Source organism: Somniosus microcephalus, chromosome 3, assembly GCF_052327205.1.
Source record: "Somniosus microcephalus isolate GS21.2 chromosome 3, FLI_Smic_1.0, whole genome shotgun sequence".
NCBI lineage: Eukaryota > Metazoa > Chordata > Chondrichthyes > Squaliformes > Somniosidae > Somniosus > Somniosus microcephalus.
In genome coordinates, this window is record NC_140989.1 from 74353218 (window position 1) to 74374112 (window position 20895).

Here is a 20895-nt window from a genome sequence, read left to right on the forward strand (position 1 = left end):
TATTCTTTTGCACCCACCACAAATTCGGTGATGGGTGGAAAATATACAAAGCTCAAGTAGCACTTACCTATGACTCTACAACACATGAGCAATCTGATTCCCCGCTCAAGATCTTGTGGAGATTTTCTGTGACTCAGAAAATATGGAACTCAGGGTCCTGTGATGTACATCCTGATCGGAACCAACATGCTTATGTTTAAAAGGACTGACGTAAGAAAACTACTAGGCACTTGGCCTGAGTATTAAACAAGGCTTGAATCAACTGTTTCACAACATGGAGGTCTAGTTGTCCTTCACTAGTTCCTATTTACAAAATGTCCTGAGCAAGCTGGGCCCGTGCCCGAGTATTTATACTCTCCCTGGACAGCGCCACCAGCAGGCCGCCCAGTATTATTTCATAAGTCATTTCTACATGAATGGCAAGATTCATGTCATTCTTCCGGCCTGAAAGATTGGAAGTCCGGCGGCTTCTTTCTACACAGTCGTTTGGATCTCCGTCGGTGACCGGAAGGTACGTCTACTCGGACCGTGTTTTGGTCCCTGGGTCGCTTAGTTCGTACCAGTGGGCTGGCAGAGTCCGTGTCGCCTTGATCGACCTGAGAGGGACTGGGGAGATCGTGGCTCCGGGTGCATTTGGATCTCCGTTGGTGGCCGGAAGGCATGTCTCCCTTGGACCATGCTTTGGTCCCTGGGTCGTTTAGTTCGTACCGGCGGGCTGGCAGAGTCTGTGTCACCTTGATCGACCTGAGGGGGACTGGGGAGATCGTGGCTCCGGGTGCAGGCCCACACAGGCGCAGAGCTGGCTTCACCCTGCCCAGTAGTCGGGGACTGACTGGTGTCCTGGCTTCGGGTGGCCATCCCGCGGGGAGCGCTCTGTTCCCCGGGTTGATCCGGTGGAATAGCTGGCAGATCCCTTGACGTCCCAGGTAGGGCGCCATCCTCAGAGGAGCGCAGGGTATCGGCGCCATTAATACGGATCCCACCATCGATTGGGTCCGTGGGACCGGTTGGGCAGGAAGCCAGATCCCGAAGTGACACTGCGGATTCCCGGCCATCAGGGTACTGCACGTATGCGTACGTGGGATTGACATCCGTCAGTTCCACTTCGTCGACGAGGGGATCACTCTTAGAGGATCGGACGAATCTTCAGAGCAGCACGGGGCCAGGAGCTGCCAACCATGATGGTAGGGACGTCCCATTAGTGGAGCGACGCTGGAACCCGAAGAATCGTTTGTGAGGAGTAGCGTTGGTGGATGTAGAAAGAAAGAAGAGACCTGATGGAATGCAATGCGTCAGGGAGCATAGTTTCCCACTGCTGGTCTGATAGGTTGTGTGACCTCAGTGCAAGACGAACAGCGTTCCAAATGATAGTGTTGTATCTCTCAACCTTGACATTCAATGGCATTACCATCGCTGAATCCCCCACTATCAACATCCTGGGGGTTACCATTGACCAGAAACTGAACTGGACCAGCCATATAAATACTGTGGCTACAAGATTAGGCCAGAGGCTGGGAATTCTGTGGCGAGTGTCTCACCTCCTGACTCCCCAAAGCCTTTCCACCATCTACAAGGCACAAGTCAGGAGTGTGATGGAATACTCTCCACTTGCCTGGATGAGTGCAGCTCCAACAACACTCAAGAAGCTCGACACCATTCAGGATAAAGCAGCCCGCTTGATTGGCACTCCATCCACCACCTTCAACATTCACTCCCTCCACCACCGGTGCACTGTGGCTGCAGTGTGTACCATCTACAAGATGCACTGCAGCAACTCGCCAAAGCTCCTTCAACAGCACCTTCCAAACCCGCGACCTCTACCACTTAGGAGGACAAGGGCAGCAGACGCATGGGAACATCACCACCTACAAGTTCCCCTCCAAGCCACACACCATCCTGACTTGGACCTGTATCGCCGTTCCTTCACTGTCGCTGGGCCAAAATCCTGGAACTCCCTTCCTAACAGCATTGTGGGTGTACCTACACCATATGGACTGCAGTGGTTCAAGAAGGCGGCTCACCACCATCTTCTCAAGGGCAATTAGGGATGGGCACTAAATGCAGGCCTAGCCAGCGATGCCCACATCCCATCAATTAATTTAAAAAAAAACCTGTCCATTTCCAATAGGATGATATGGTGTCATTCTACTTGTGGCAATTCCCCGTTGGGAAAGATAACTTTTGAGTTCGCTTGACATGAAGGAGGGACCCCGATCAGAGTGGATGAAATTGGCCGTACCGCAAAGGGAAAAGACCTGATCGAGGCATTTGATCACTGCGGAAGTAAGCATATTGGGACAGGGGAGAGCAAAGGGAAAGCGTGAATATTCGTCCACCATAGTAAGCAAGTAGGTGTTTCGTGTTGAGGAAGGCAGTGGCCCTTTAATGTCAATGCTGAGTCGCCGCATAGGCTGTGTAACGTGTATGAGCGAGCCATCCGACGGACGGAAGAATTGCGGTTTTAATTCCGCGCAAATTCTACAAGTGGAGTATGTTCTTTTCACGTCTTCCGTAGAAAATGGAAGATTTTTAGATCGCACAAAGTGTAACATATGGGTAACGCCAGGATGGCATAAGTCAGTGTGAAGATCCGCAAGAGTCGAAGTTAACATAGAAGAGCAGAATGCACGCGCGAGGGTATCCGGGGCCATATTCTCTTTGCCGGGTCGATAATGTATGGTGTAGCCGAAGGCGGCCAATTCCATCCTCCAGAGCTGTATTTTGTTATTCTTGATCTTAGTGCGTTTCCGGTTATCCAGCATAAAGGCCACGGAGCGCTGATCGGTTATAAGCGTGAAATGGTGACGAGCGAGAAAATGACTCTATTTACGTACTGCTTCGATAATAGCCATAGCCTCCTTCTTGACAGGAGGATAATGAAGCTCGCTACCCTGCAAAGTTCTGGACAGAAATGCAACGGGTCGACCACCTTGATTCAAGGTAGCCGAGATCGCCACCTTCGATGCATCGTACTTGACCACGAAAGGGAGATTTTCATCGATGGAACGAAGCGTGGCTTTTTCCAGTTGTTGCTTGAGGAGGTCGAAAGCCGAAATAGCCGTTGCCTCCAACGGAAATGACTTCGCGTGAAGCAGGGGCTGGATCTTGTCGGAAAAGTGGGGTATCCACTTCGCATAATAGGCGAACATGCCGAGCGCCCAACGAAGAGAGCCAAGATTCGTAGGAGCAGTTTTATAGATAGCAGCTGCAAAACTAACAGGGGCTCTTGACCGGTATACCTTAGAAAAGTGACCTTTCTTACTGCAATGATTGCAGATTGCATTACAAGCAGGACAAAATTTCCTATAGTGGAATGCACCTCCACAGAAGAAACACTTCCTTGCAGATTGCCAAGATGCTGCTAGGGCAGGGTCGTCATCAGTGAGGGCTTCTAGGGTAGTGTCATCATCAGCTAGAATAGAGTCGTCATCAGTGAGAGCTTCCGCCCAAGGCCCGTTGGAGGAGTCACCAAAAGTGATAGCAGCAGTCTGTGCACGCGGTAAAAGATAGGCATTTTTTTTGCTAAGTCCAGAGAACATGCCTGGTCATAGGCAGCTTGTAACTTGAGCTTTTATTCTCCAACAGACACTGGCGTATGAAGGGAGATACAATTCCATTAATAAAAGAATCACAAATTAACTCCTCCTGGTACTGCTCAGCTGAGACAGCTTTGAGATTACAATCCTTGCTGAGCCTGCGAAGCTTTTGAAGGAATTCGTCAAGTGATACCCCGGGTTGTTGTCAAGTTGTGGCCAGTAGATGCCGAGCAAAAATTTCGTTTGGGGCCTTAACATATAGTTGCTGTCGTATTTGGATAGCGGAGTCATAGTCTACACAGTCTTCGATATAGTCAAACACATGAGGGGATACATAATTGGCAAGTATCTCTAACTTATCAGGAACATTCTCACCACACACCCTGAGGAAGTTGCTGAAGGTACGATACCAGTGTTTCCATACCTTAGCAGTTGTAGGTGAATTCGGGTCCAGGTCAAGACGGACGGGTCGGGGTAGTTTCTCCATGATGGATTGATTACTACCACTGGTTCCCTTCTACCATTTGAGTCGTAGCCGGCTGTTCCCAAAATCACTCAGAGCGTGGAGCAGGTCCAGTTGATTAAATTGACATAAGAAAACTACTAGGCGCTTGGTCTGAGTATTAAACAAGGCTTTAATCAACTGTTTCACAACATGGAGATCTAGTTGTCCTTCACTAGTTCCTGTTTACAAAATGTCCTGAGCAAGCTGGGCCTGTGACTGAGTATTTATACTCTCCCTGGACAGCGCCACCGGCAGGCCACCCAGTATTATTTCATAAGTCATTTCTACATGAATGACAAGATTCATGTCAAGGACCGCACTGGCTTCGGGTGGGTGTCCTTGCTGCCTGCTCCGTTGAACAGGTCAAAATCCCGGAAAGTCAGCTCCCAGCAGCTCCAGCTCCAGGGTAAGAGACATGGGCAATTTTAACTGCCCACTCGCTCGGTTTCCATCGGATGGTTATGGTTAAAATTGCCTTGCCTCAATCAAGTTAGTAAAGGAGGAGCAACACTTTCTAAAGCCATTTTGATATCCATAATAACAAATAAACTGTTCAAGTGATCATATATATCCTGTATAATGCTTTCTGACAACTCCCCTACTCCTGAAACAATTTCCTAGGCACAATTTCTTAATTTTTATACATTGTAAAATATCCTTTTCGTAGTTAATTTCTTTATGAACATTTTAATGGCCAAAGGGCATTTGGCCATTAAAGCTTCACCTTAACTTAAGCACTCCTTTTTTTCCTAGGGATATTGTACTTCAATATTTATTTAAAAAGAATACATTTTTCTTCTGCATTTACAATTATTATTTTCCAACAGAATACACCAATGTACCGATTCTAAAATCCTCCTCATAAGTGAAAATTTAACCCTCTTGAAATTAGGTACTAACACCTCAGCAACTGAAATCACGATCACCATTGCCCAGTTGCTCCCCTTGCATAGCGATCAGATACTGAATCTAATAAATTGTTCTCTTTAACACTCTCCCTTATATGTTAAATAAGGAAGCAATCATTAACAGCATTTATAAATAACTCAATCTTACCTTCCTCTGTACTTGACTGCCCATATTGGATGAATTCATGGAAGGATTATTAAAATGCCCCAATAACAATATTGCACTGTTCTACTGTTCACAAACTTCCTTATCTTGATTGACCTGTTGCCCTGGGAGCCCATAATACATGCCAAGGATCAAGAATTGGGACATGGACTAGTATGTAATGTAAGTAATTAATTAACTCAAGCACATTTGTTTATTTTCTTCTGTTTTCATGTAACACGTTCAATTCCAAGTCTGTGTGTTACATTGTTCATTTCTCATATTCAAAAAAGGTGGTAGAGAAAAAGTGGGGAATTATAGACTGGTAAGCCTGACATCGGTAGTGGGGGAAATGCTAGAGTCCATTATAAAAGATGTAATAGCAGAGCATTTGGAAAGCAGTGACAGGATCGGACAAAGTCAACATGGATTTACAAAAGGTAAATCGTGCTTGACTAATCTACTGGAGTTTTTTGAGGATGTAACTGGTAAAATAGATAAGGGAGAACCAGTGGATGTGGTATATTTGGACTTTCAGAAGGCTTTCGATAAGGTCCCGCATAAGAGATTAGCGTGCAAAATTAAGGCACATGGGATTGGGGGCAAGGTATTGACTTGGATAGAGAACTGGTTGGCAGATAGAAAGCAAAGAGTTGGAATAAACGGGTCTTTTCCGAGTGGCAGGCAGTGACTAGTGGGGTACCGCAAGGATCGGTCCTAGGACCCCAGCTGTTCACAATATATATTAATGATCTGGACGAGGGAATTGGATGTAATATCTCCAAATTTGCAGACGACACAAAGCTGGGTGGGAGGGTATGCTGTGAGGAGGATGTCGTGAAACTCCAGTACGATTTGGACAGGTTGAGTGATTGGGCAGAAACATGGCAAATGCACTATAATGTGGATAAATGTGAGGTTATCCACTTTGGTGGTAAAAACAGGAAGGCAGATTATTATCTGAATGGCAATAGATTGGGAGAAGGGGAAGTGCAAAGAGACCTGGGTGTTCTTGTGCACCAGTCGCTGAAGGTAAGCATGCAGGTGCAGCAGGCAGTTAAGAAGGCAAATGGTATGTTGGCCTGCGTAGCAAGAGGGTTCGAGTACAGGAACAAGGATGTCTTGCTGCAGTTGTACAGGGCCTTGGTGAGACCGCACCTTGAGTATTGTGTGCAGTTTTGGTCACCTTATCTGAGGAAGGATGTTCTTGCCATGGAAGGAGTGCAGCGAAGATTCACCAGGCTGATACCTGGGATGGCAGGAATGACGTATGAGGAGAGATTGTGTCGATTGGGCTTATACTCACTGGAGTTTAGAAGATTGAGAGGGGATCTCATCGAAACCTATAAAATTCTGTCAGGCCTGGACAGACTAGATGCAGGAAGGATGTTCCCGATGGCCGGGGAGTCCAGAACCAGGGGTCATAGTCTAAGGATAAGGGGTAAGCCATTTAGGACAGAGATGAGGAGGAATTTCTTCACCCAGATAGTGGTGATCCTGTAGAATTCTCTGCCACAGAGGGCGGTGGAGGCCAGTTCATTAAATATATTCAAGAAGGAGTTGGATATATTTCTTAAGGCTAAAGGGATCAAGGGATATGGGGAGAAGGCAGGGACAGGGTACTAAATTTGGATGATCAGCCATGATCTCATTGAATGGCGGAGCAGGCTCGAGGGGCCGAATGGCCTACTCCTGCTCCTATCTTCTATGTTTCTATGTTTCTTGGAGCGTAGCAGGTTACTGCTCAGCTGTGATGCCAAATAGGTGGTGGACAGTTACTTTCTAGGCTTACATTTGGGTGAAGGACTGCCACCTGTGGAACCATACTCCAGTGTAATCAGCACCTCCCAAAGTGGAGGGAAGCAAACTGTGGGGGGGAAATTAAAAAATTGAAACAAACGTTTCCTTTACATTGCACCTACCATTGCAGTTGTGAAAACATTTCAGAAGTGATATGGGCAGGTTACACTGTCCCTCGTGTCACCATGGACTAGGAGCTTTGCACCAAAGCATGCATAAAGCACTACTTATCAGTGAGTCTGATGGCAAGATTGTTCCAGATTAACAAGAGTTACATAGGCTTATAGGGAAATTATAACACAGAAACAGCACAGCCAGTCCATGTTGGTAATTATCCTCCACACAATCAGTAATTCTAATCCGATGTGCCTGCTCTGTTAACACGTCCCTTTGTTTCCCTGTCCATCAGTGACCTATCTAACCTATTCTTAAATGTTGACATGGCCTCCATCTGAAATTAGAGTTGACAAGGTGATAACAGAACTTGTATGATTCAGAATTATCCACAAACAAACATAATGAACTGCTGCTTTGTACTAAAATAATAGGACTGATTTTAATTTTCGGCAGTGGCAGAAAACGGGCAGTAATGGATCAACCACCTGTTGTATACCACGCCCAATATTCGTTTCTATTGAAGATAACTGGGCAGGATGTATGATGGGTGGCCCATCCACCACCACCTGTTTTCCACTACCACCAAAAGTACAAATCAGCCCTAACATTTCTTCAGAGATCTTTTCACATATATATTACATATAAAGCAATTCCTAATACTAGTCTAGAACTTGCCAAATTTTCAGCAGGAATGTGTGACTCCATTTTTTTTTGGTGTTGCTTCAAGAAAGAAAGGAAGAATAACATTCTCTTCTGCTTTATTAGTAACGCAGGATTTACATGCAACATCACTGGGAAAGATGGGGTTACACAAAAATCTATATTTATATGGCAGTGAGCCTTATTAGTAAAATTCTGTTACACCTTCAGGATCATATATGTCTTAGCCAAGCAGCAACATTAATAACATCAGGCTGGTGGGAATGAATTCACACTTTTCATGAAGATGTACTAAATATCGCGACATAAGGAGTCCTTTTGTTGACTGTCTAATGAACCAATGTGGCATTTTTATTTTCTTTTTGTTCTTTTTTAGAATGCCCCACTCACAGGTCCCTTTAAGTACAGGTTGAGGTGTGACATTCTTGCTGATACTTCAGCTTTGGAGTGGTTGGCACTGGTGGCTGCACACTGGTGGTGAAGCACACTGGAAGTATATACTGTATAAATAAATATTGATAGATTCATCAGGAAATGTACAATATCATGTTTAGCTGCTCAATGGATTGTAGCTGTGGCAATGTGGGCACAGAACAGCCAACACTAACAGAAATCTGCCTATCAGCATACTACAATGAGAAAGTTTTCCTTAAAATTCTTGCTGCCTACCATAAATGTTAATGCCTGATCCATCATGAGAATATATTTTTACTGAAAAAATATTAAAGGATTTCAAAATAAAATCAGTGAAATCTGATAGCGATTCAATGTCTAAAATATGTGAAATTTATCTGATTTAGTTGATAAACATTTCTCGCAAAGTAATTTTGTCTTATTAAGATTGACTTCATTATTTTAGGTTACTGGTTTGTCTTTTCTGTTTCAGACTTGTACCTTCTCTTGTTGGTTACATATATATTTCAGTAAAATAACCAGATTTGCATTGAACCATGTTTAAGTTTAAATGCTCATGCATGTTTCATTAACCAACTGGTTTCTGTGACAGCTGGAATTTAGACTGTTTTTCCTCTCCATTTATAGAGCCTGAGGGCATGCTACCTCCAGGGGTCAATGTGATCAATAGTACAGCTGTTCGTGTCTTCTGGACATCACCATCAAAACCAAATGGACTTGTCACCGAATATTCTATTTATGTGAATAAAAAACAGCATAAGACTGGCATGAATTTACCTGGGTCTTTTGTATTGACAGACCTGCTTCCATTCACTGTATATGAGATACAGGTTAGGAATGAAATGTTATTTTTATATTGAATTGTGTGCATATTAGCTATCATGTAATTTTCTACTTCCCAGCTATTTTCTGTGTGCATATTGATGTTTTCCAGTCTTTTCATTTCATCTTTTAAAGCCAGTTATACCATGCATTTTGCATTGATACAAAGCATAAGAACATAAGAACATAAGAAATAGGAGCAGGAGTAGGCCAATCGGCCCCTCGAGCCTGCTCCGCCATTCAATAAGATCATGGCTGATCTGATCCTAACCGCCAATCCACTATCACAGAACCATCTCCTGAATCTAACAGAATTAGACACACGAAATAGGAGCAGGATCAGGCTACACGGCCCCTGGGCCCGCTCCGCTAACCACAGGGCCATGACCGATCCGAACCTAGACTCATGTCCAAATTCCTGCCCGCTCCCCGTAACCCTTAATTCCCTTTACTTCTAGGAAACTGTCTATTTCTGTTTTAAATTTATGTAATGATGTAGCTTCTACAGCTTTTGGGGGCAACATATTCCATGGACCTACCACCCTCTGAGTGAAGTAGTTCCTCCTCATCTCAGTTTTGAAAGAGCAGCCCCTTATTCTAAGACTATGCCCCCTACTTCTAGTTTCACCCATCATCGGGAACATCCTCCCCGCATCCACCCGATCCAACCCCTTCACAATCTTATATGTTTCAATAAGATCGCCTCTCATTCTTCTGAACTCCAATGAGTAGAGTCCCAATCTACTCAACCTCTCCTCATATGTCCATCCCCTAATCCCCGGGAGTAACCGAGTGAACCTTCTTTGTACTGACTCGAGAGCAAGTATGTCTTTTCTTAAGTATGGACACCAAAACTGTATGCAGTATTCCAGGTGCGGTCTCACCAATACCTTGTACAACTGAAGCAATACCTCCCTATTTTTATATTCTATCCCCCTAGCAATGAAAGCCAACATTCCATTGGCCTTCTTAATCACTTGCTGCACCTGCATACTAACCTTTTGAGTTTCGTGCACCAGGACCCCCAAATCCCTTTGTACTTCAGTACTTTCCAGTTTCTTGCCATTAAGATAATAACTTGCTCTACGATTTTTCCTGCCAAAGTGCATAACCTCACACTTTCCAGTATTGTATTCCATCTGCCAAATCTCTGCCCACTTACTTAGCCTGTCTATGTCCCCTTGCAGGTTTTTTATGTCCCCCTCACTCACTACTTTCCCTCCCATCTTAGTATCATCTGCAAACTTTGATATGTTACACTCGGTCCCCTACTCCAAATCGTTAATATAGATTGTAAGGAGTTGGGGACCCAGCACTGACCCCTGTGGAACACCACTAGTTACTGATTGCCAGTCCGAGAATGAACCATTTATCCCAACTCTCTGCCTTCTGTTAGATAGCCAATCCTCTATCCATGCCAGAATATTACCCCCAATCCCGTGATTTTTTATCTTAAGCAATAATATTTTGTGTGGCACCTTGTCAAATGCCTTTTGGAAGTCTAAATACACTACGTCCACTGGTTCCCCTTTATCCACCCTATATGTTACTTCCTCAAAGAACTCCAGCAAATTTGTCAAACATGACTTCCCCTTCATAAAACCATGCTGACTTTGTCCTATTAAATTATGATTATCCAAATGTCCTGTTACTGTCTCCTTAATAATGGACTCCAAAATTTTACCTACCACAGATGTTAGGCTAATCGGTCTATAGTTTCCAGCCTCCTGTCTACTGCCCTTTTTAAATAAGGGTGTTACATTAGCAGTTTTCCAGTCTGCCGGGACCTTTGCTGAGTCCAGGGAGTTTTGGAAAATGATTACCAATGCATCCACAATCCCTACCGCCACTTCCCTCAAGACCCTAGGATGTAAGCCATCAGGTCCAGATGATTTATCCGCCTTGAGTCCCATTATTTTACCGAGTACCACTTCCTTAGTGATTTTGATCGTGTTTAGCTCCTCCCCCCCATAGCCCCCTGTTTGTCCAGTGTTGGGATATTCTTAGGGCTAGATTTTCAGTTGCTTGCGCCAGCAGTTAGCGCCTTAAGAGAAGTGATTTCCGGGCGCTATGCGTGTAGCGCCCGGGCGCAGCGCAGTTTGCGCCCCGCCCCAAATTAAGTTGCCCGTTAGCGCCGGCGCAAAGTTTAGCGCCCGCCCGGATGCGCGCGCAGAAAATGACGTCACATCCTCGTGCAACGCCCTTTGGCCGCCCCGATTGCAAACTTCAGTCGGACCGCCCCATTGTGCGGCGGGCGGCCGGAGCGTTTGGAAAAAGGAACGCAACACAACCAGCGCGGGCCCCGGGGGGCGCTAATTAAAGGGAACGTCCTCTCCAGTATAAAGGCCATCCATTATTTCAGAAAACAGTCTTGTGCAACGCATTTCTGGAGACACAACAAGGAGGATAGCTAACTGGTTTCAAGCAGCAAGAGCCAGGTATTTTTGGACTCAGGCAACAGCGCTGCAAGTGGCCATTTGGAAATTAGAGTGTTTGCCAGGATTTGATGGGGGTTGCATGGGGTGCCAACGCGGAGCTGCAGCTCCATGTCCGTAGGGCTCGCAGATGCATTGTGAGAGGGGCAGCCCTGGCTAGAGGCAGAGGGGGCTACAGGCGTCGGCCACGTAGGCCTTACCCAGTCAGGCTATACCGCCAGCAGCGCTCCTACCTAAACATGAGTGCCGCGCGATGTGTTAAAAGGCTCCGATTCCGGAAGGGGGTGATTGCAGAGATCTGCCACCTGCTTCGCCGAGATCTGCGGCCAAAGCTCAGGTGCAGGACGTCTCTGTCGGTGGAAGTGAAGGTGACAGTGGCATTGAACTTCTATGCCACCGGCTCCTTCCAATACGCTGCTGGGGACATAGCAAACATCTCCCAGTACGGCGCGCATCGCTGCATCCGCCAGGTGACCGAAGCACTGTTCAGAAGGAGAAGCCAATTCATCTCCTTCCCCATGGCCCTGGAGAGCCAGCATCAGCGCGCATTGGGATTTTCCAGACTCGGGGAATTCCCCTTGGTGCAGGGCGCCATTGACTGTACGCATGTGGCTTTGCGGGCCCCTCTGGAGCATGGCGAGCAGTATCGCAACAGGAAGGGCTACCATTCTCTGAATGTGCAGCTGGTCTGTGACCACAAGCAGCGCATCATGGCAGTCAATGCCAGCTTCCCAGGCAGCAGCCACGATGCCTTTATCCTGCGGCAGAGTACTGTGCATGACATGTTCCAGGCACAGCCTTCCCCAAGAGGATGGCTACTCGGGGACAAAGGCTATCCTTTGTGCACCTGGCTCATGACCCCGCTTCGCGCGCCCAGGACCGCTGCTGAAGAGGCCTACAACGAGAGCCATCAAACCACCCGCAACATCATCGAGCTAACTATTGGGGTCCTCAAGCAGCGGTTCCGCTGCCTTGATCGCTCCGGAGGAGCTCTCCAGTATTCGCCGGACCGGGTCTCCCAATTTGTGGTGGTTTGCTGCATGCTACACAACCTGGCTATCCGCAGGACTCAGGCACTGCCACCTGACGTTGGACCAGCACCTCAGGAGGAGGAGCAGGAGGAGCATGAGGAGGAGGAGGAGGAGGAGGAGGAGGAGCAGGAGTACGTTCCCAGGAGGGAGCGACCAGGGCCAAGGGCCGCACGACGCCACCTTATTACACGGTACTTCTAAGCCCCCTGTCAGGGAATGGCCAGGGGCCATGAGGGAAGATGAATGCAGCCGCTCCGCAAGCCCTCAGCCGGCGAAGCCAACAAACACTAAGAAGAACAACCATGGAGACTGCATGAATAAAGATAATTTTTTATTAAACAAAAATGAAAAGCCCTTCCCACATGAATCCCCAAAAACAATAAACGGGCCCCACAAAAAGCCCAACAAACGACTCACTCCCACAAACTGGGGAGGAGCCACTCCACCTTTATTGAAACCGGGCCTCAACGTCGGCCTAACGCAAAAAAAAAGCCCTCCAAAAGCACAACCATGGGCAAAATAAAGATGGCCACCGCCATATTAAAGGAAAGCTGGCCACACCCTCTACTGAGTGGCCCGCGAGGGCGAGACCTTGGCCAGCATTTTGCCTCCCCTGCCCTGCCTGCTGCTCCTTCGCAAGCTCTGCCCAGTGGCTGCTGCGAGGCTGGGGGAAGGCGCCTGAGGCTCAGATGCCCTTCCGCCAGATGCCGCTGGGGGGCGGCCTACACGGCGTTTGGGCCTCGAGGGGCCGTCTCCTGAGTGGCGCACCTGAGCCTGGCCACCATCAGCTGCAGCCGCTTGCCCTTGACGGCCCAGAGGGGGAATGGCGGCGACGGATGGCGCAATGTGGGCCAGCAGGCGTCTGGGATGCGCTGGCTGGTGCTGTGGCGCGGTGGCACTCGGCCGGGCCCGCACTGCAGGATCCGCAGCAATCAGCCGACGGCCGGCTTGCTGGGATGGTCCAGCGCGGCGCCTGCCCTGGCGATGCCTGCCTGAGACAGCGCGTGTGGCAGCAGTGAGTGGCCCTGTGGTCCTGGTGTGCGCGCGCATCACATCCGCCAGGGTCTTGACGGCATCAGTTAGCATGCGGCCAGTCGCGGCAGTTGCTGCCCCGAACTCGCGCACACTGGTCGCCAGCGACTCGATGGCCTCAGGCATGCGCCCCACCACGCTCATGAGCTCCGTGTGGCGCCGGTCCGAGTCGTCGGCCATCTGATCGAGCTTCCGCACCTCCTCCGAAGTGAAGGTGTCCGGACTGGAGTCGCGACTCTCCCGCTGGGGAGGAGGGGGCCGAACTAGGGGACCCTTGCCGCGTTGGTGACGGCGAGTGTGCCGAGCAGCAGCACTCCCCTCTGATCCTTCCCCCCTTTGGGGGGAAGGCCGCGGGCCACGCGCACGGCTGCTGGGTGGCTGGACGCCACTGGTCCCAGAAGCTGCATTGCCCTGCGACAGTTCCTCCAGGCACTCGTCCAGTGAGGAGGTGTCGAGCATTTCCTCCTCTCCTGCGGGATGTGACTGTTCCCCCGAAGGTCCGGCTTGCTCCTCCTCCTCCTCCTGGTTGGAGGTGCTGTCACTGGCAGCCTCAGGGTCCTGGTCGTCACCAGCTGAAAGCAGGAATGCACAAGAGTAGCTTCAGAGTGAGGAGACGGCGTCAGCGAGGGAGTTAGGACTGGTGGGATTCAGCGCATTGGTGGGACAGTGGCAAAGGAGGTAGCTCGGATGGGCCAGTGCGACGCGAGAGGGCCAAAAGGCGAGGTCCTTACCATTGCCGGGCAGTGGAGGGTCGGATACACCGCACGCTGTGGGGACAATCACACGTGCTCCCATGAGCACACACACGCGCTCCTCCAGCCGAGTGAGCTTCTGCAGCTTGGCGCGGCCACCCCTGGCACGGGCCTGGCGATTAAACGCTACTTTAGCCTGCAAGAGAAAGGACGGGCTGTAAGTGCGCAGTGAAGCCCTGATGTAGTGTGCACTGCCTCCCATGGTGGAATAGCTTGGACAGAGTGAAGCCCTGATGTAGTGTGCACTGCCTCCCATGGTGGAATAGCTTGGACAGAGTGAAGCCCTGATGTAGTGTGCACTGCCTCCCATGGTGGAATAGCTTGGACAGAGTGAAGCCCTGATGTAGTGAGCACTGCCTCCCATGGTGGAATAGCTTGGACAGAGTGAAGCCCTGATGTAGTGTGCACTGCCTCCCATGGTGGAATAGCTTGGACAGAGTGAAGCCCTGATGTACTGTCCACTGCCTCCCATGGTGGAATAGCTTGGCCAAAGTGTAGAGTGCCGAATGGCCATTTGATGCTCATGACTGTCCCAATGCTGCTGGCTGAGGGCTGGCCAAAAGGACTTTCAGGTCCCTTTGCCCATCATGTCAGGTGTACATGCAAGAATGAGGAGGAGACTGGAAAGGCTACTCACCCTCACAATCCTGGTCAGATCGTTGTATTTCTTACGGCATTGTGTGTGGGTCCTGGGGGCCTCGCCGGTGAACGTCACCCTCTGGGCGATCTGCTTCCAGGCTTTGGTGTAGTCGTGGTGGGTTGGATTCCTCCCACTGTCTGGAAACAAGATCTTGCGCCTCACCTCCAGAGCTGTGACCATGATGTCCAGATCACCCTCTGAGAAGCGCAGGGCATGCTGACGGGCCTTCTCTGGCGTTGCCATGACTCCCTGGGGCTGAGCAGTAGTGTTGAGGCCTCTTTGCAAGGCTGCAGTGTGCAGGGCGTGGCAGCAGACCAATTCGTCCCTTCCCCCTTTAAGAGCTGGTCGGCACCACGGGGTCTGCTGTCAGTGCAAAAATGACCGCACCCGTGCTGCGCCCCGCCTGGGCGCTATCCCTCTGGACCGCCGGCTTAGCGCCTAAAGAGAGTAGTGGAACGCCTCTTTTAGCGCTCCACCAACCTCTTAGGGCGAAGCCACTGAATTCCCGGCAACGGGGCGCTACTTTGGGGCGGGCGCTAACTTCGGGCGGGCGCTAAGGTTAGCGCCCCAAAACTGCCTATACTGAAAATCTAGCCCCCGGTGTCTTCTACTGTAAAGACTGATACAAAATATTCATTCAGTGTTTTTGCCATCTCCATATTTCCCACCATTAATTTCCCGGTCTCATCCTCTAAGGGACCAACATTTACTTTAGCCACCCTTTTTCTTTTTATATAACTATAAAAACTCTTACTATCTGTTTTTATATTTTATGCTAATTTACTTTCATAATCTATCTTCCCTTTCTTAATCAATCTTTTTGTTATTTTTTGCTGTCTTTTAAAGTTTTCCCAATCCTCTATCCTCCCACTAGATTTGGCTACCTTATATGCCCTTGTTTTTAGTCGAATACTATCCTTAATTTCTTTACTTAGCCACCGATGGCTGTCTTTTCTTTTACACCCTTTTCTTCTCAGTGGAATATATATTTTTTGGAAGTTGTAAAATAACTCCTTAAATGTACACCACTGATCATGTATCGTCTTACCCTTTAATCTATTTTCCCAATCCACTCCACTCAATTCCGCTCTCATACCTTCATAGTCTCCTTTATTCAAGCTTAGCACGCTTGTTTGAGATCCAACCTTCTCACCCTTTAATTGAATATGGAATTCAACCATGTTATGGTCACTCATTCCAAGGGGATCCTTTACTAGGACATTTTTAATTAATCCTGTCTCGTTACACAGGACCAGATCTAAGGTTGCTTGCCCCCTGGTCGGTTCAGTCACATACTGCTCAAGAAACCCATCCCTAATACACTCAATGAACTCATCCTCAAGGCAGCCCTGCCCAATTTGATTTGTCCAATTAATATGATAGTTAAAATCCCCCATAATTATAGATGTTCCCTTATTACAAGCCTCAACTATTTCCTGATTGATACTCCGTCCAACAGAGTTGCAACTGTTCGGAGGCCTATAGACTACGCCCACTAGTGTTTTTTTCCCCTTATTATTCCTTACCTCCACCCAAACTGTTTCATTATCCTGATCTTTTGACCCAATATCATTTCTCTGTATTACAGTGATTCCTTCCTTTATTAACATAGCCACCCCACCTCCCCTTCCTTCCTGCCTGTCCTTCCTGATCGTTAAATAACCTGGTATGTTTAATTCCCAGGCATTGTCACCCTGCAGCCATGTTTCTGTAATGGCCACAAGATCATACCCATATGTAGTTATTTGTGCCATTAACTTATCTATTTTGTTACGAATGCTACGTGCATTCAGATAGAGAACTTTCAAATATGTTTTGTGACACTTAGTTCCTGCTTTTGCCCTTTTTATTACTTTACCTTTTACTCCATACCTTCTGCCCCTTCCTGACACGCTCTGGCTTTTAATTTCCCCACTGCTACCTAAGTCTATGACCTTCTCTGTTGTCATTTTTATTATTTGCTCTCTAGGAACCTCCCCCCCACTAGTTAGTTTAAAGCCCTCTCTACAGCCCTAGTTATATGATCCGCCAGGACTCTAGTCCCAGCACTGGCCAAGTGAAGCCCATCCCAACGGAACAGCTCCCTCCTGCCCCAGTACTGGTGCCAGTGTCCCAGGAAGCAAAACCCATTTCTCCCACACCACTCTTTGAGCCACGCATTTAACTCTCTAACTTTATTTGTCCTAGCCAAATTCGCTCGTGGCTCAGGTAATAATCCAGAGATTATTACCCTTGAGGTTCTGTTTTTTAATTTGACCCCTAGCTGCTCAAACTCCTTTAACAGAACCGGCTTCCTAGTCCTATCTACGTCGTTTGTACCAACATGGACCACGACAACTGGATCCACCCCCTCCCACTGCAAGTTTCTTTCCAGCCCAGAGGAGATGTCCTTAACCCTGGCACCGGGTAGGCAACACAGCCTTCGGGACTCTCGCTCTCGGCTGCAGAGAACACAATCTATCCCCCTAATAATACTATCCCCTACCACTACAACATTTCTATTTACTCCCCCCTCTTGAATGGCCCCCTGTTCCACGGTGCTGTGGCCAGGTTGCTCATCCTCCCTGCAGTCCCTGCTCCTGTCCCCACAGGGAGTAAGAACCTCGAACCTGTTGGTCAAGAGCAAGGGCTGCGGCTCCTCCAGCTCTACCTCCTGGATCCCCGTACCTGCCTCACTCGTAGTCACACCGTCCTGTCCCTGACCATGGGCTACATCTGAATTACTTAACTTCATAGGTGTGACCACCTCCTGATACACAGAGTCCAGGTACTTCTCCCCCTCCCTGATGTGTCGCAGTGTCTGAAGCTCAGACTCCAGCTCATCAACACGGAGCTGGAGTTCCTGTAGCAGCAGACACTTGTCACAGACGTAATCACCGTGAGCCTCAATGGGGTTCACTGGCTCCCACATCTTGCAACAGTAACACATCACCTGCTCCATTCTATGTAATTAATTAAAATTTTTATTGTTAGTTATGGACACCCTCTGCCCGATTTTAGAGGCTAGTATCCCCTTTAATTAATTGGATTTAAATTAAATCAATCCCTCTAGTTACACCAGTTAAATGGTTTACCAACAGTCACTCTGCACCAGAAAGGCCTTGGTACACCACAGCAACCTTAAAAACTATAAACCACAGACTTAAAGTTTTAAAGCAAAATACTCCAACCAATCACCTACCTGTTTTGTGGTGATGTCACACCTTGAATACTTTTTACCTCTCTCCTTGCCTGAGATTGGAGATTGGTACGCCTGCCTGAGCCTCTGGGGCCTCTTGTAGTCGCTCTGCTGCGCTGCTCCGACTCCACCCGCTGCTGATGCCGCACTGAGGCCTACCTGAGCCTCTGGTGCCTCTTGTAGTCGCTCAGCCGCGCTGCTCCGCCTCCACCCACTGCTGATGCCGCACTGAGGCCTACCTGAGCCTCTGGGGCCTCTTGTAGTCGCTCTGCCGCGCTGCTCCGTCTCAACCCGCTGCCGATGCCGCACTGAGGCCTACCTGAACCTCTGGGGCCTCTTGTAGTTGCTCTGCCGCGCTGCTCCACCTCCACCCGCTGCCGATGCCGCACTTTTAATTTTGGTTCCATTTGCTTTGTGTAGTGTAACTCTGGTGTAAAGTCACCAGAATCAAATTTGGACAGGTAAAGTTAAACCACCGCAAGGAAGTACTCTCGCACCAGATGCAATATAAGTGCAACTAATTTTTAATTCATTCATGGGATGTGGATGTTGCCAGCAAGGCCAGCATTTATTGCCCATCCCAAATCGCTCTTCTTGAATACAGCAGAGTGGCTTGCTAGGCCATTTCAGTTAAGAGTCAACCACATTGCTGTGGGTCAGGAGTCACATATAGGCCAGACCAGGTAAGGAGGGCAGATTTCCTTCCCTAAAGCACATTAGTGAGCAAGATGGGTTTTTACAACAATCTGGTATTGTCACATTGTCACCATCACTGATACTAACTTTGTATTCCAGAATTAATTGAATTTAAATTCCCCAGCTGCCGAGGTGGGATTTGAACTCCTATCTCTAGATCATTAATCCAGGCCTTTGGATTACTAGAGCTATGCTGCCATACCCCCTGTGTGAAGCAACATTTATTGAAAGGTGGTCCAATAGATTGCTTGGAAACTTTTAAAACTTCATTCTTAATGGCCCGGAATTTGTGGTCAGCAGTGAGGCAAAGGCATTCGGCGCTGGCCCCGAAGAAAGCTGCCCGATCTCCGTGGCGAGAAGTTTCCCTTTTTCGATGCATAATTGATTGCAGCGCTCTGTAGTGGGAATTCCCTAGTGCGATCTGCTTTGATGTCAACAAGTTGTCTAAGCAGCCAATCACATTGCAGAATTCTCACAGACAGGGAACCAAGAAATGAGAAGCTCCTTTTATCCGGAACATTTAAAAAATGGCACAGAGAGCAAAACAAAGATTGGGACGCTCACATGGGGATAAGGCAGAACCTAAAATATCATGAACAAACTTTAAAAATAAATATATTTTTATCAAAATGGAGAAATTTGACACTCCACAAAATTAAAATTAGTTTTTCAGGGCCATAACATTTGTTTAGCAGTCAATACACTGTTAAAACCCCAGTTACACCTAATCCAACAAGGTTTAACAATTAATGGGGTATTTAACAGTGATAGTACTATGGAAAAGCCCAAGTTTTCGTCAGTTTCACTGATTTCACTGAATACACTGATTGCCGGCTGTGGGGGGGAGTGGTCACAGAGCAGCCAGTGTTGGAGCAGTGAATGACTTCAGGATTTCCACGTGCACATGCGCTTCATCCTGAAGTTGCGGTCAGTTTCAAAGGTGTAATAACGGTGAATGCTGTTAATTTGCCATTAATACCCACCACAAATTCCGCCCCATTATGTTTGTCAGAAGGTCAGTGGTCCTATTGGCCCAGAAATTCGGGTCGGAAGCTTCCCGCGGGTGCAAGCCTCCGACCTGCACTTACCTAGCGCGCCGGCCGTTGTGCTGTGAGCCCGCGTGGAATTCCAATCCTGGGCCTCCTCCAACTGCCGGTGCGCAGTGCTTGTGTATCCCAGGGGCGCAGTTAGTTCGAAGCGTCCCCTGGGGTCACGTGGGCCATGGAGAGCCAATGGTAGCAGGGAAACGCCCATTCATAAAATTGACAGGAAGAGCTGTCAAAACTATAAATACTGTAAGCCACAAAACATAACTAAAACTTCAAATAAATTTTTTAAAAGTCACATTTTAAAAATAACTATAAATTACATGAAATAACTAATTTAAACAATAATTTAAATTAATTACATTTTCTAACGGGGCTAAAAATAAACTTACCTTTCTTTAAAGTATTTAAAAATAATAAACCTGTGGAAAAAAAGTTTTAATGTTAATTAATTCACCATTTACCTTGTTAAAAGCAGGCCTTGCGCCTGCTTTTTAAAAGTGTAACTGCTGGAGACTTACCCTCCCGGAGAAATCTGGAAAAAAAAGTAAGTTCCAGGCGCACGCGCTGCCTCTCCGGCGTAAGCGTTCGACCTCTGAACCCCTTCCTTTAAGGGAGCGGAAGTTCTGGTTTCCCGCGCATGCGCAGTGCATGCACGAAACCGGCACTTTTGTTGGGCCTACGGGTGAGTACCCAGCGCGTACTCACCCGTGTAGACCCGATTTTCTGGGCCATTGTGTGTGTGGAGTTTCGTTTTCCTTGAATGGAAAGCAAAGTGGAGCCAGCAGGATAAGCAGGACTTTTCCCTCTAATCAAATACCAGTTTCAAACTGCAGCAATCTAAGCAGCTACCCCTCCAAGTAGTATAACTAGGTTTTCATTTCTCGGTACTTATTTTTGCCATTTTTTTGTTATATTACTTTTGGAATATTTTATGTTTTTACAGAAGTGTATAAAACCAAAGTAAATAGTTTAGCTTTACTCAGTTTACCGAACTGGCTGTGTTCAGTCCGAACACATGAATCAGTAGCCATTAATTCTGATATAAATAATAATTCCTGGCATAGGTGTTTTCTTTCTATTACTCTGAAGAAACTCAAAAAATATAATCCAACATTATTACAATAAAGTCACAAATACAAAATAACCAAATTTAAAGAATGCATATTAGGGGCAGG

General features: G+C 47.6%; 1 protein-coding gene across 7 annotated transcripts in view; it reads left to right on the top strand.

The window, feature by feature from the left end:
* Positions 1–20895, top strand: part of ush2a (Usher syndrome 2A (autosomal recessive, mild)) — a 1396947-nt gene that overhangs the window by 1023195 nt on the left and 352857 nt on the right. For all 7 annotated transcript variants that reach the window (XM_085981146.1, XM_085981156.1, XM_085981149.1 and 4 more), the window contains one exon: positions 8713–8915. In XM_085981146.1, the coding sequence (XP_085837272.1) occupies positions 8713–8915 (203 nt within the window). The remainder of the gene's footprint in view (positions 1–8712; positions 8916–20895) is intronic.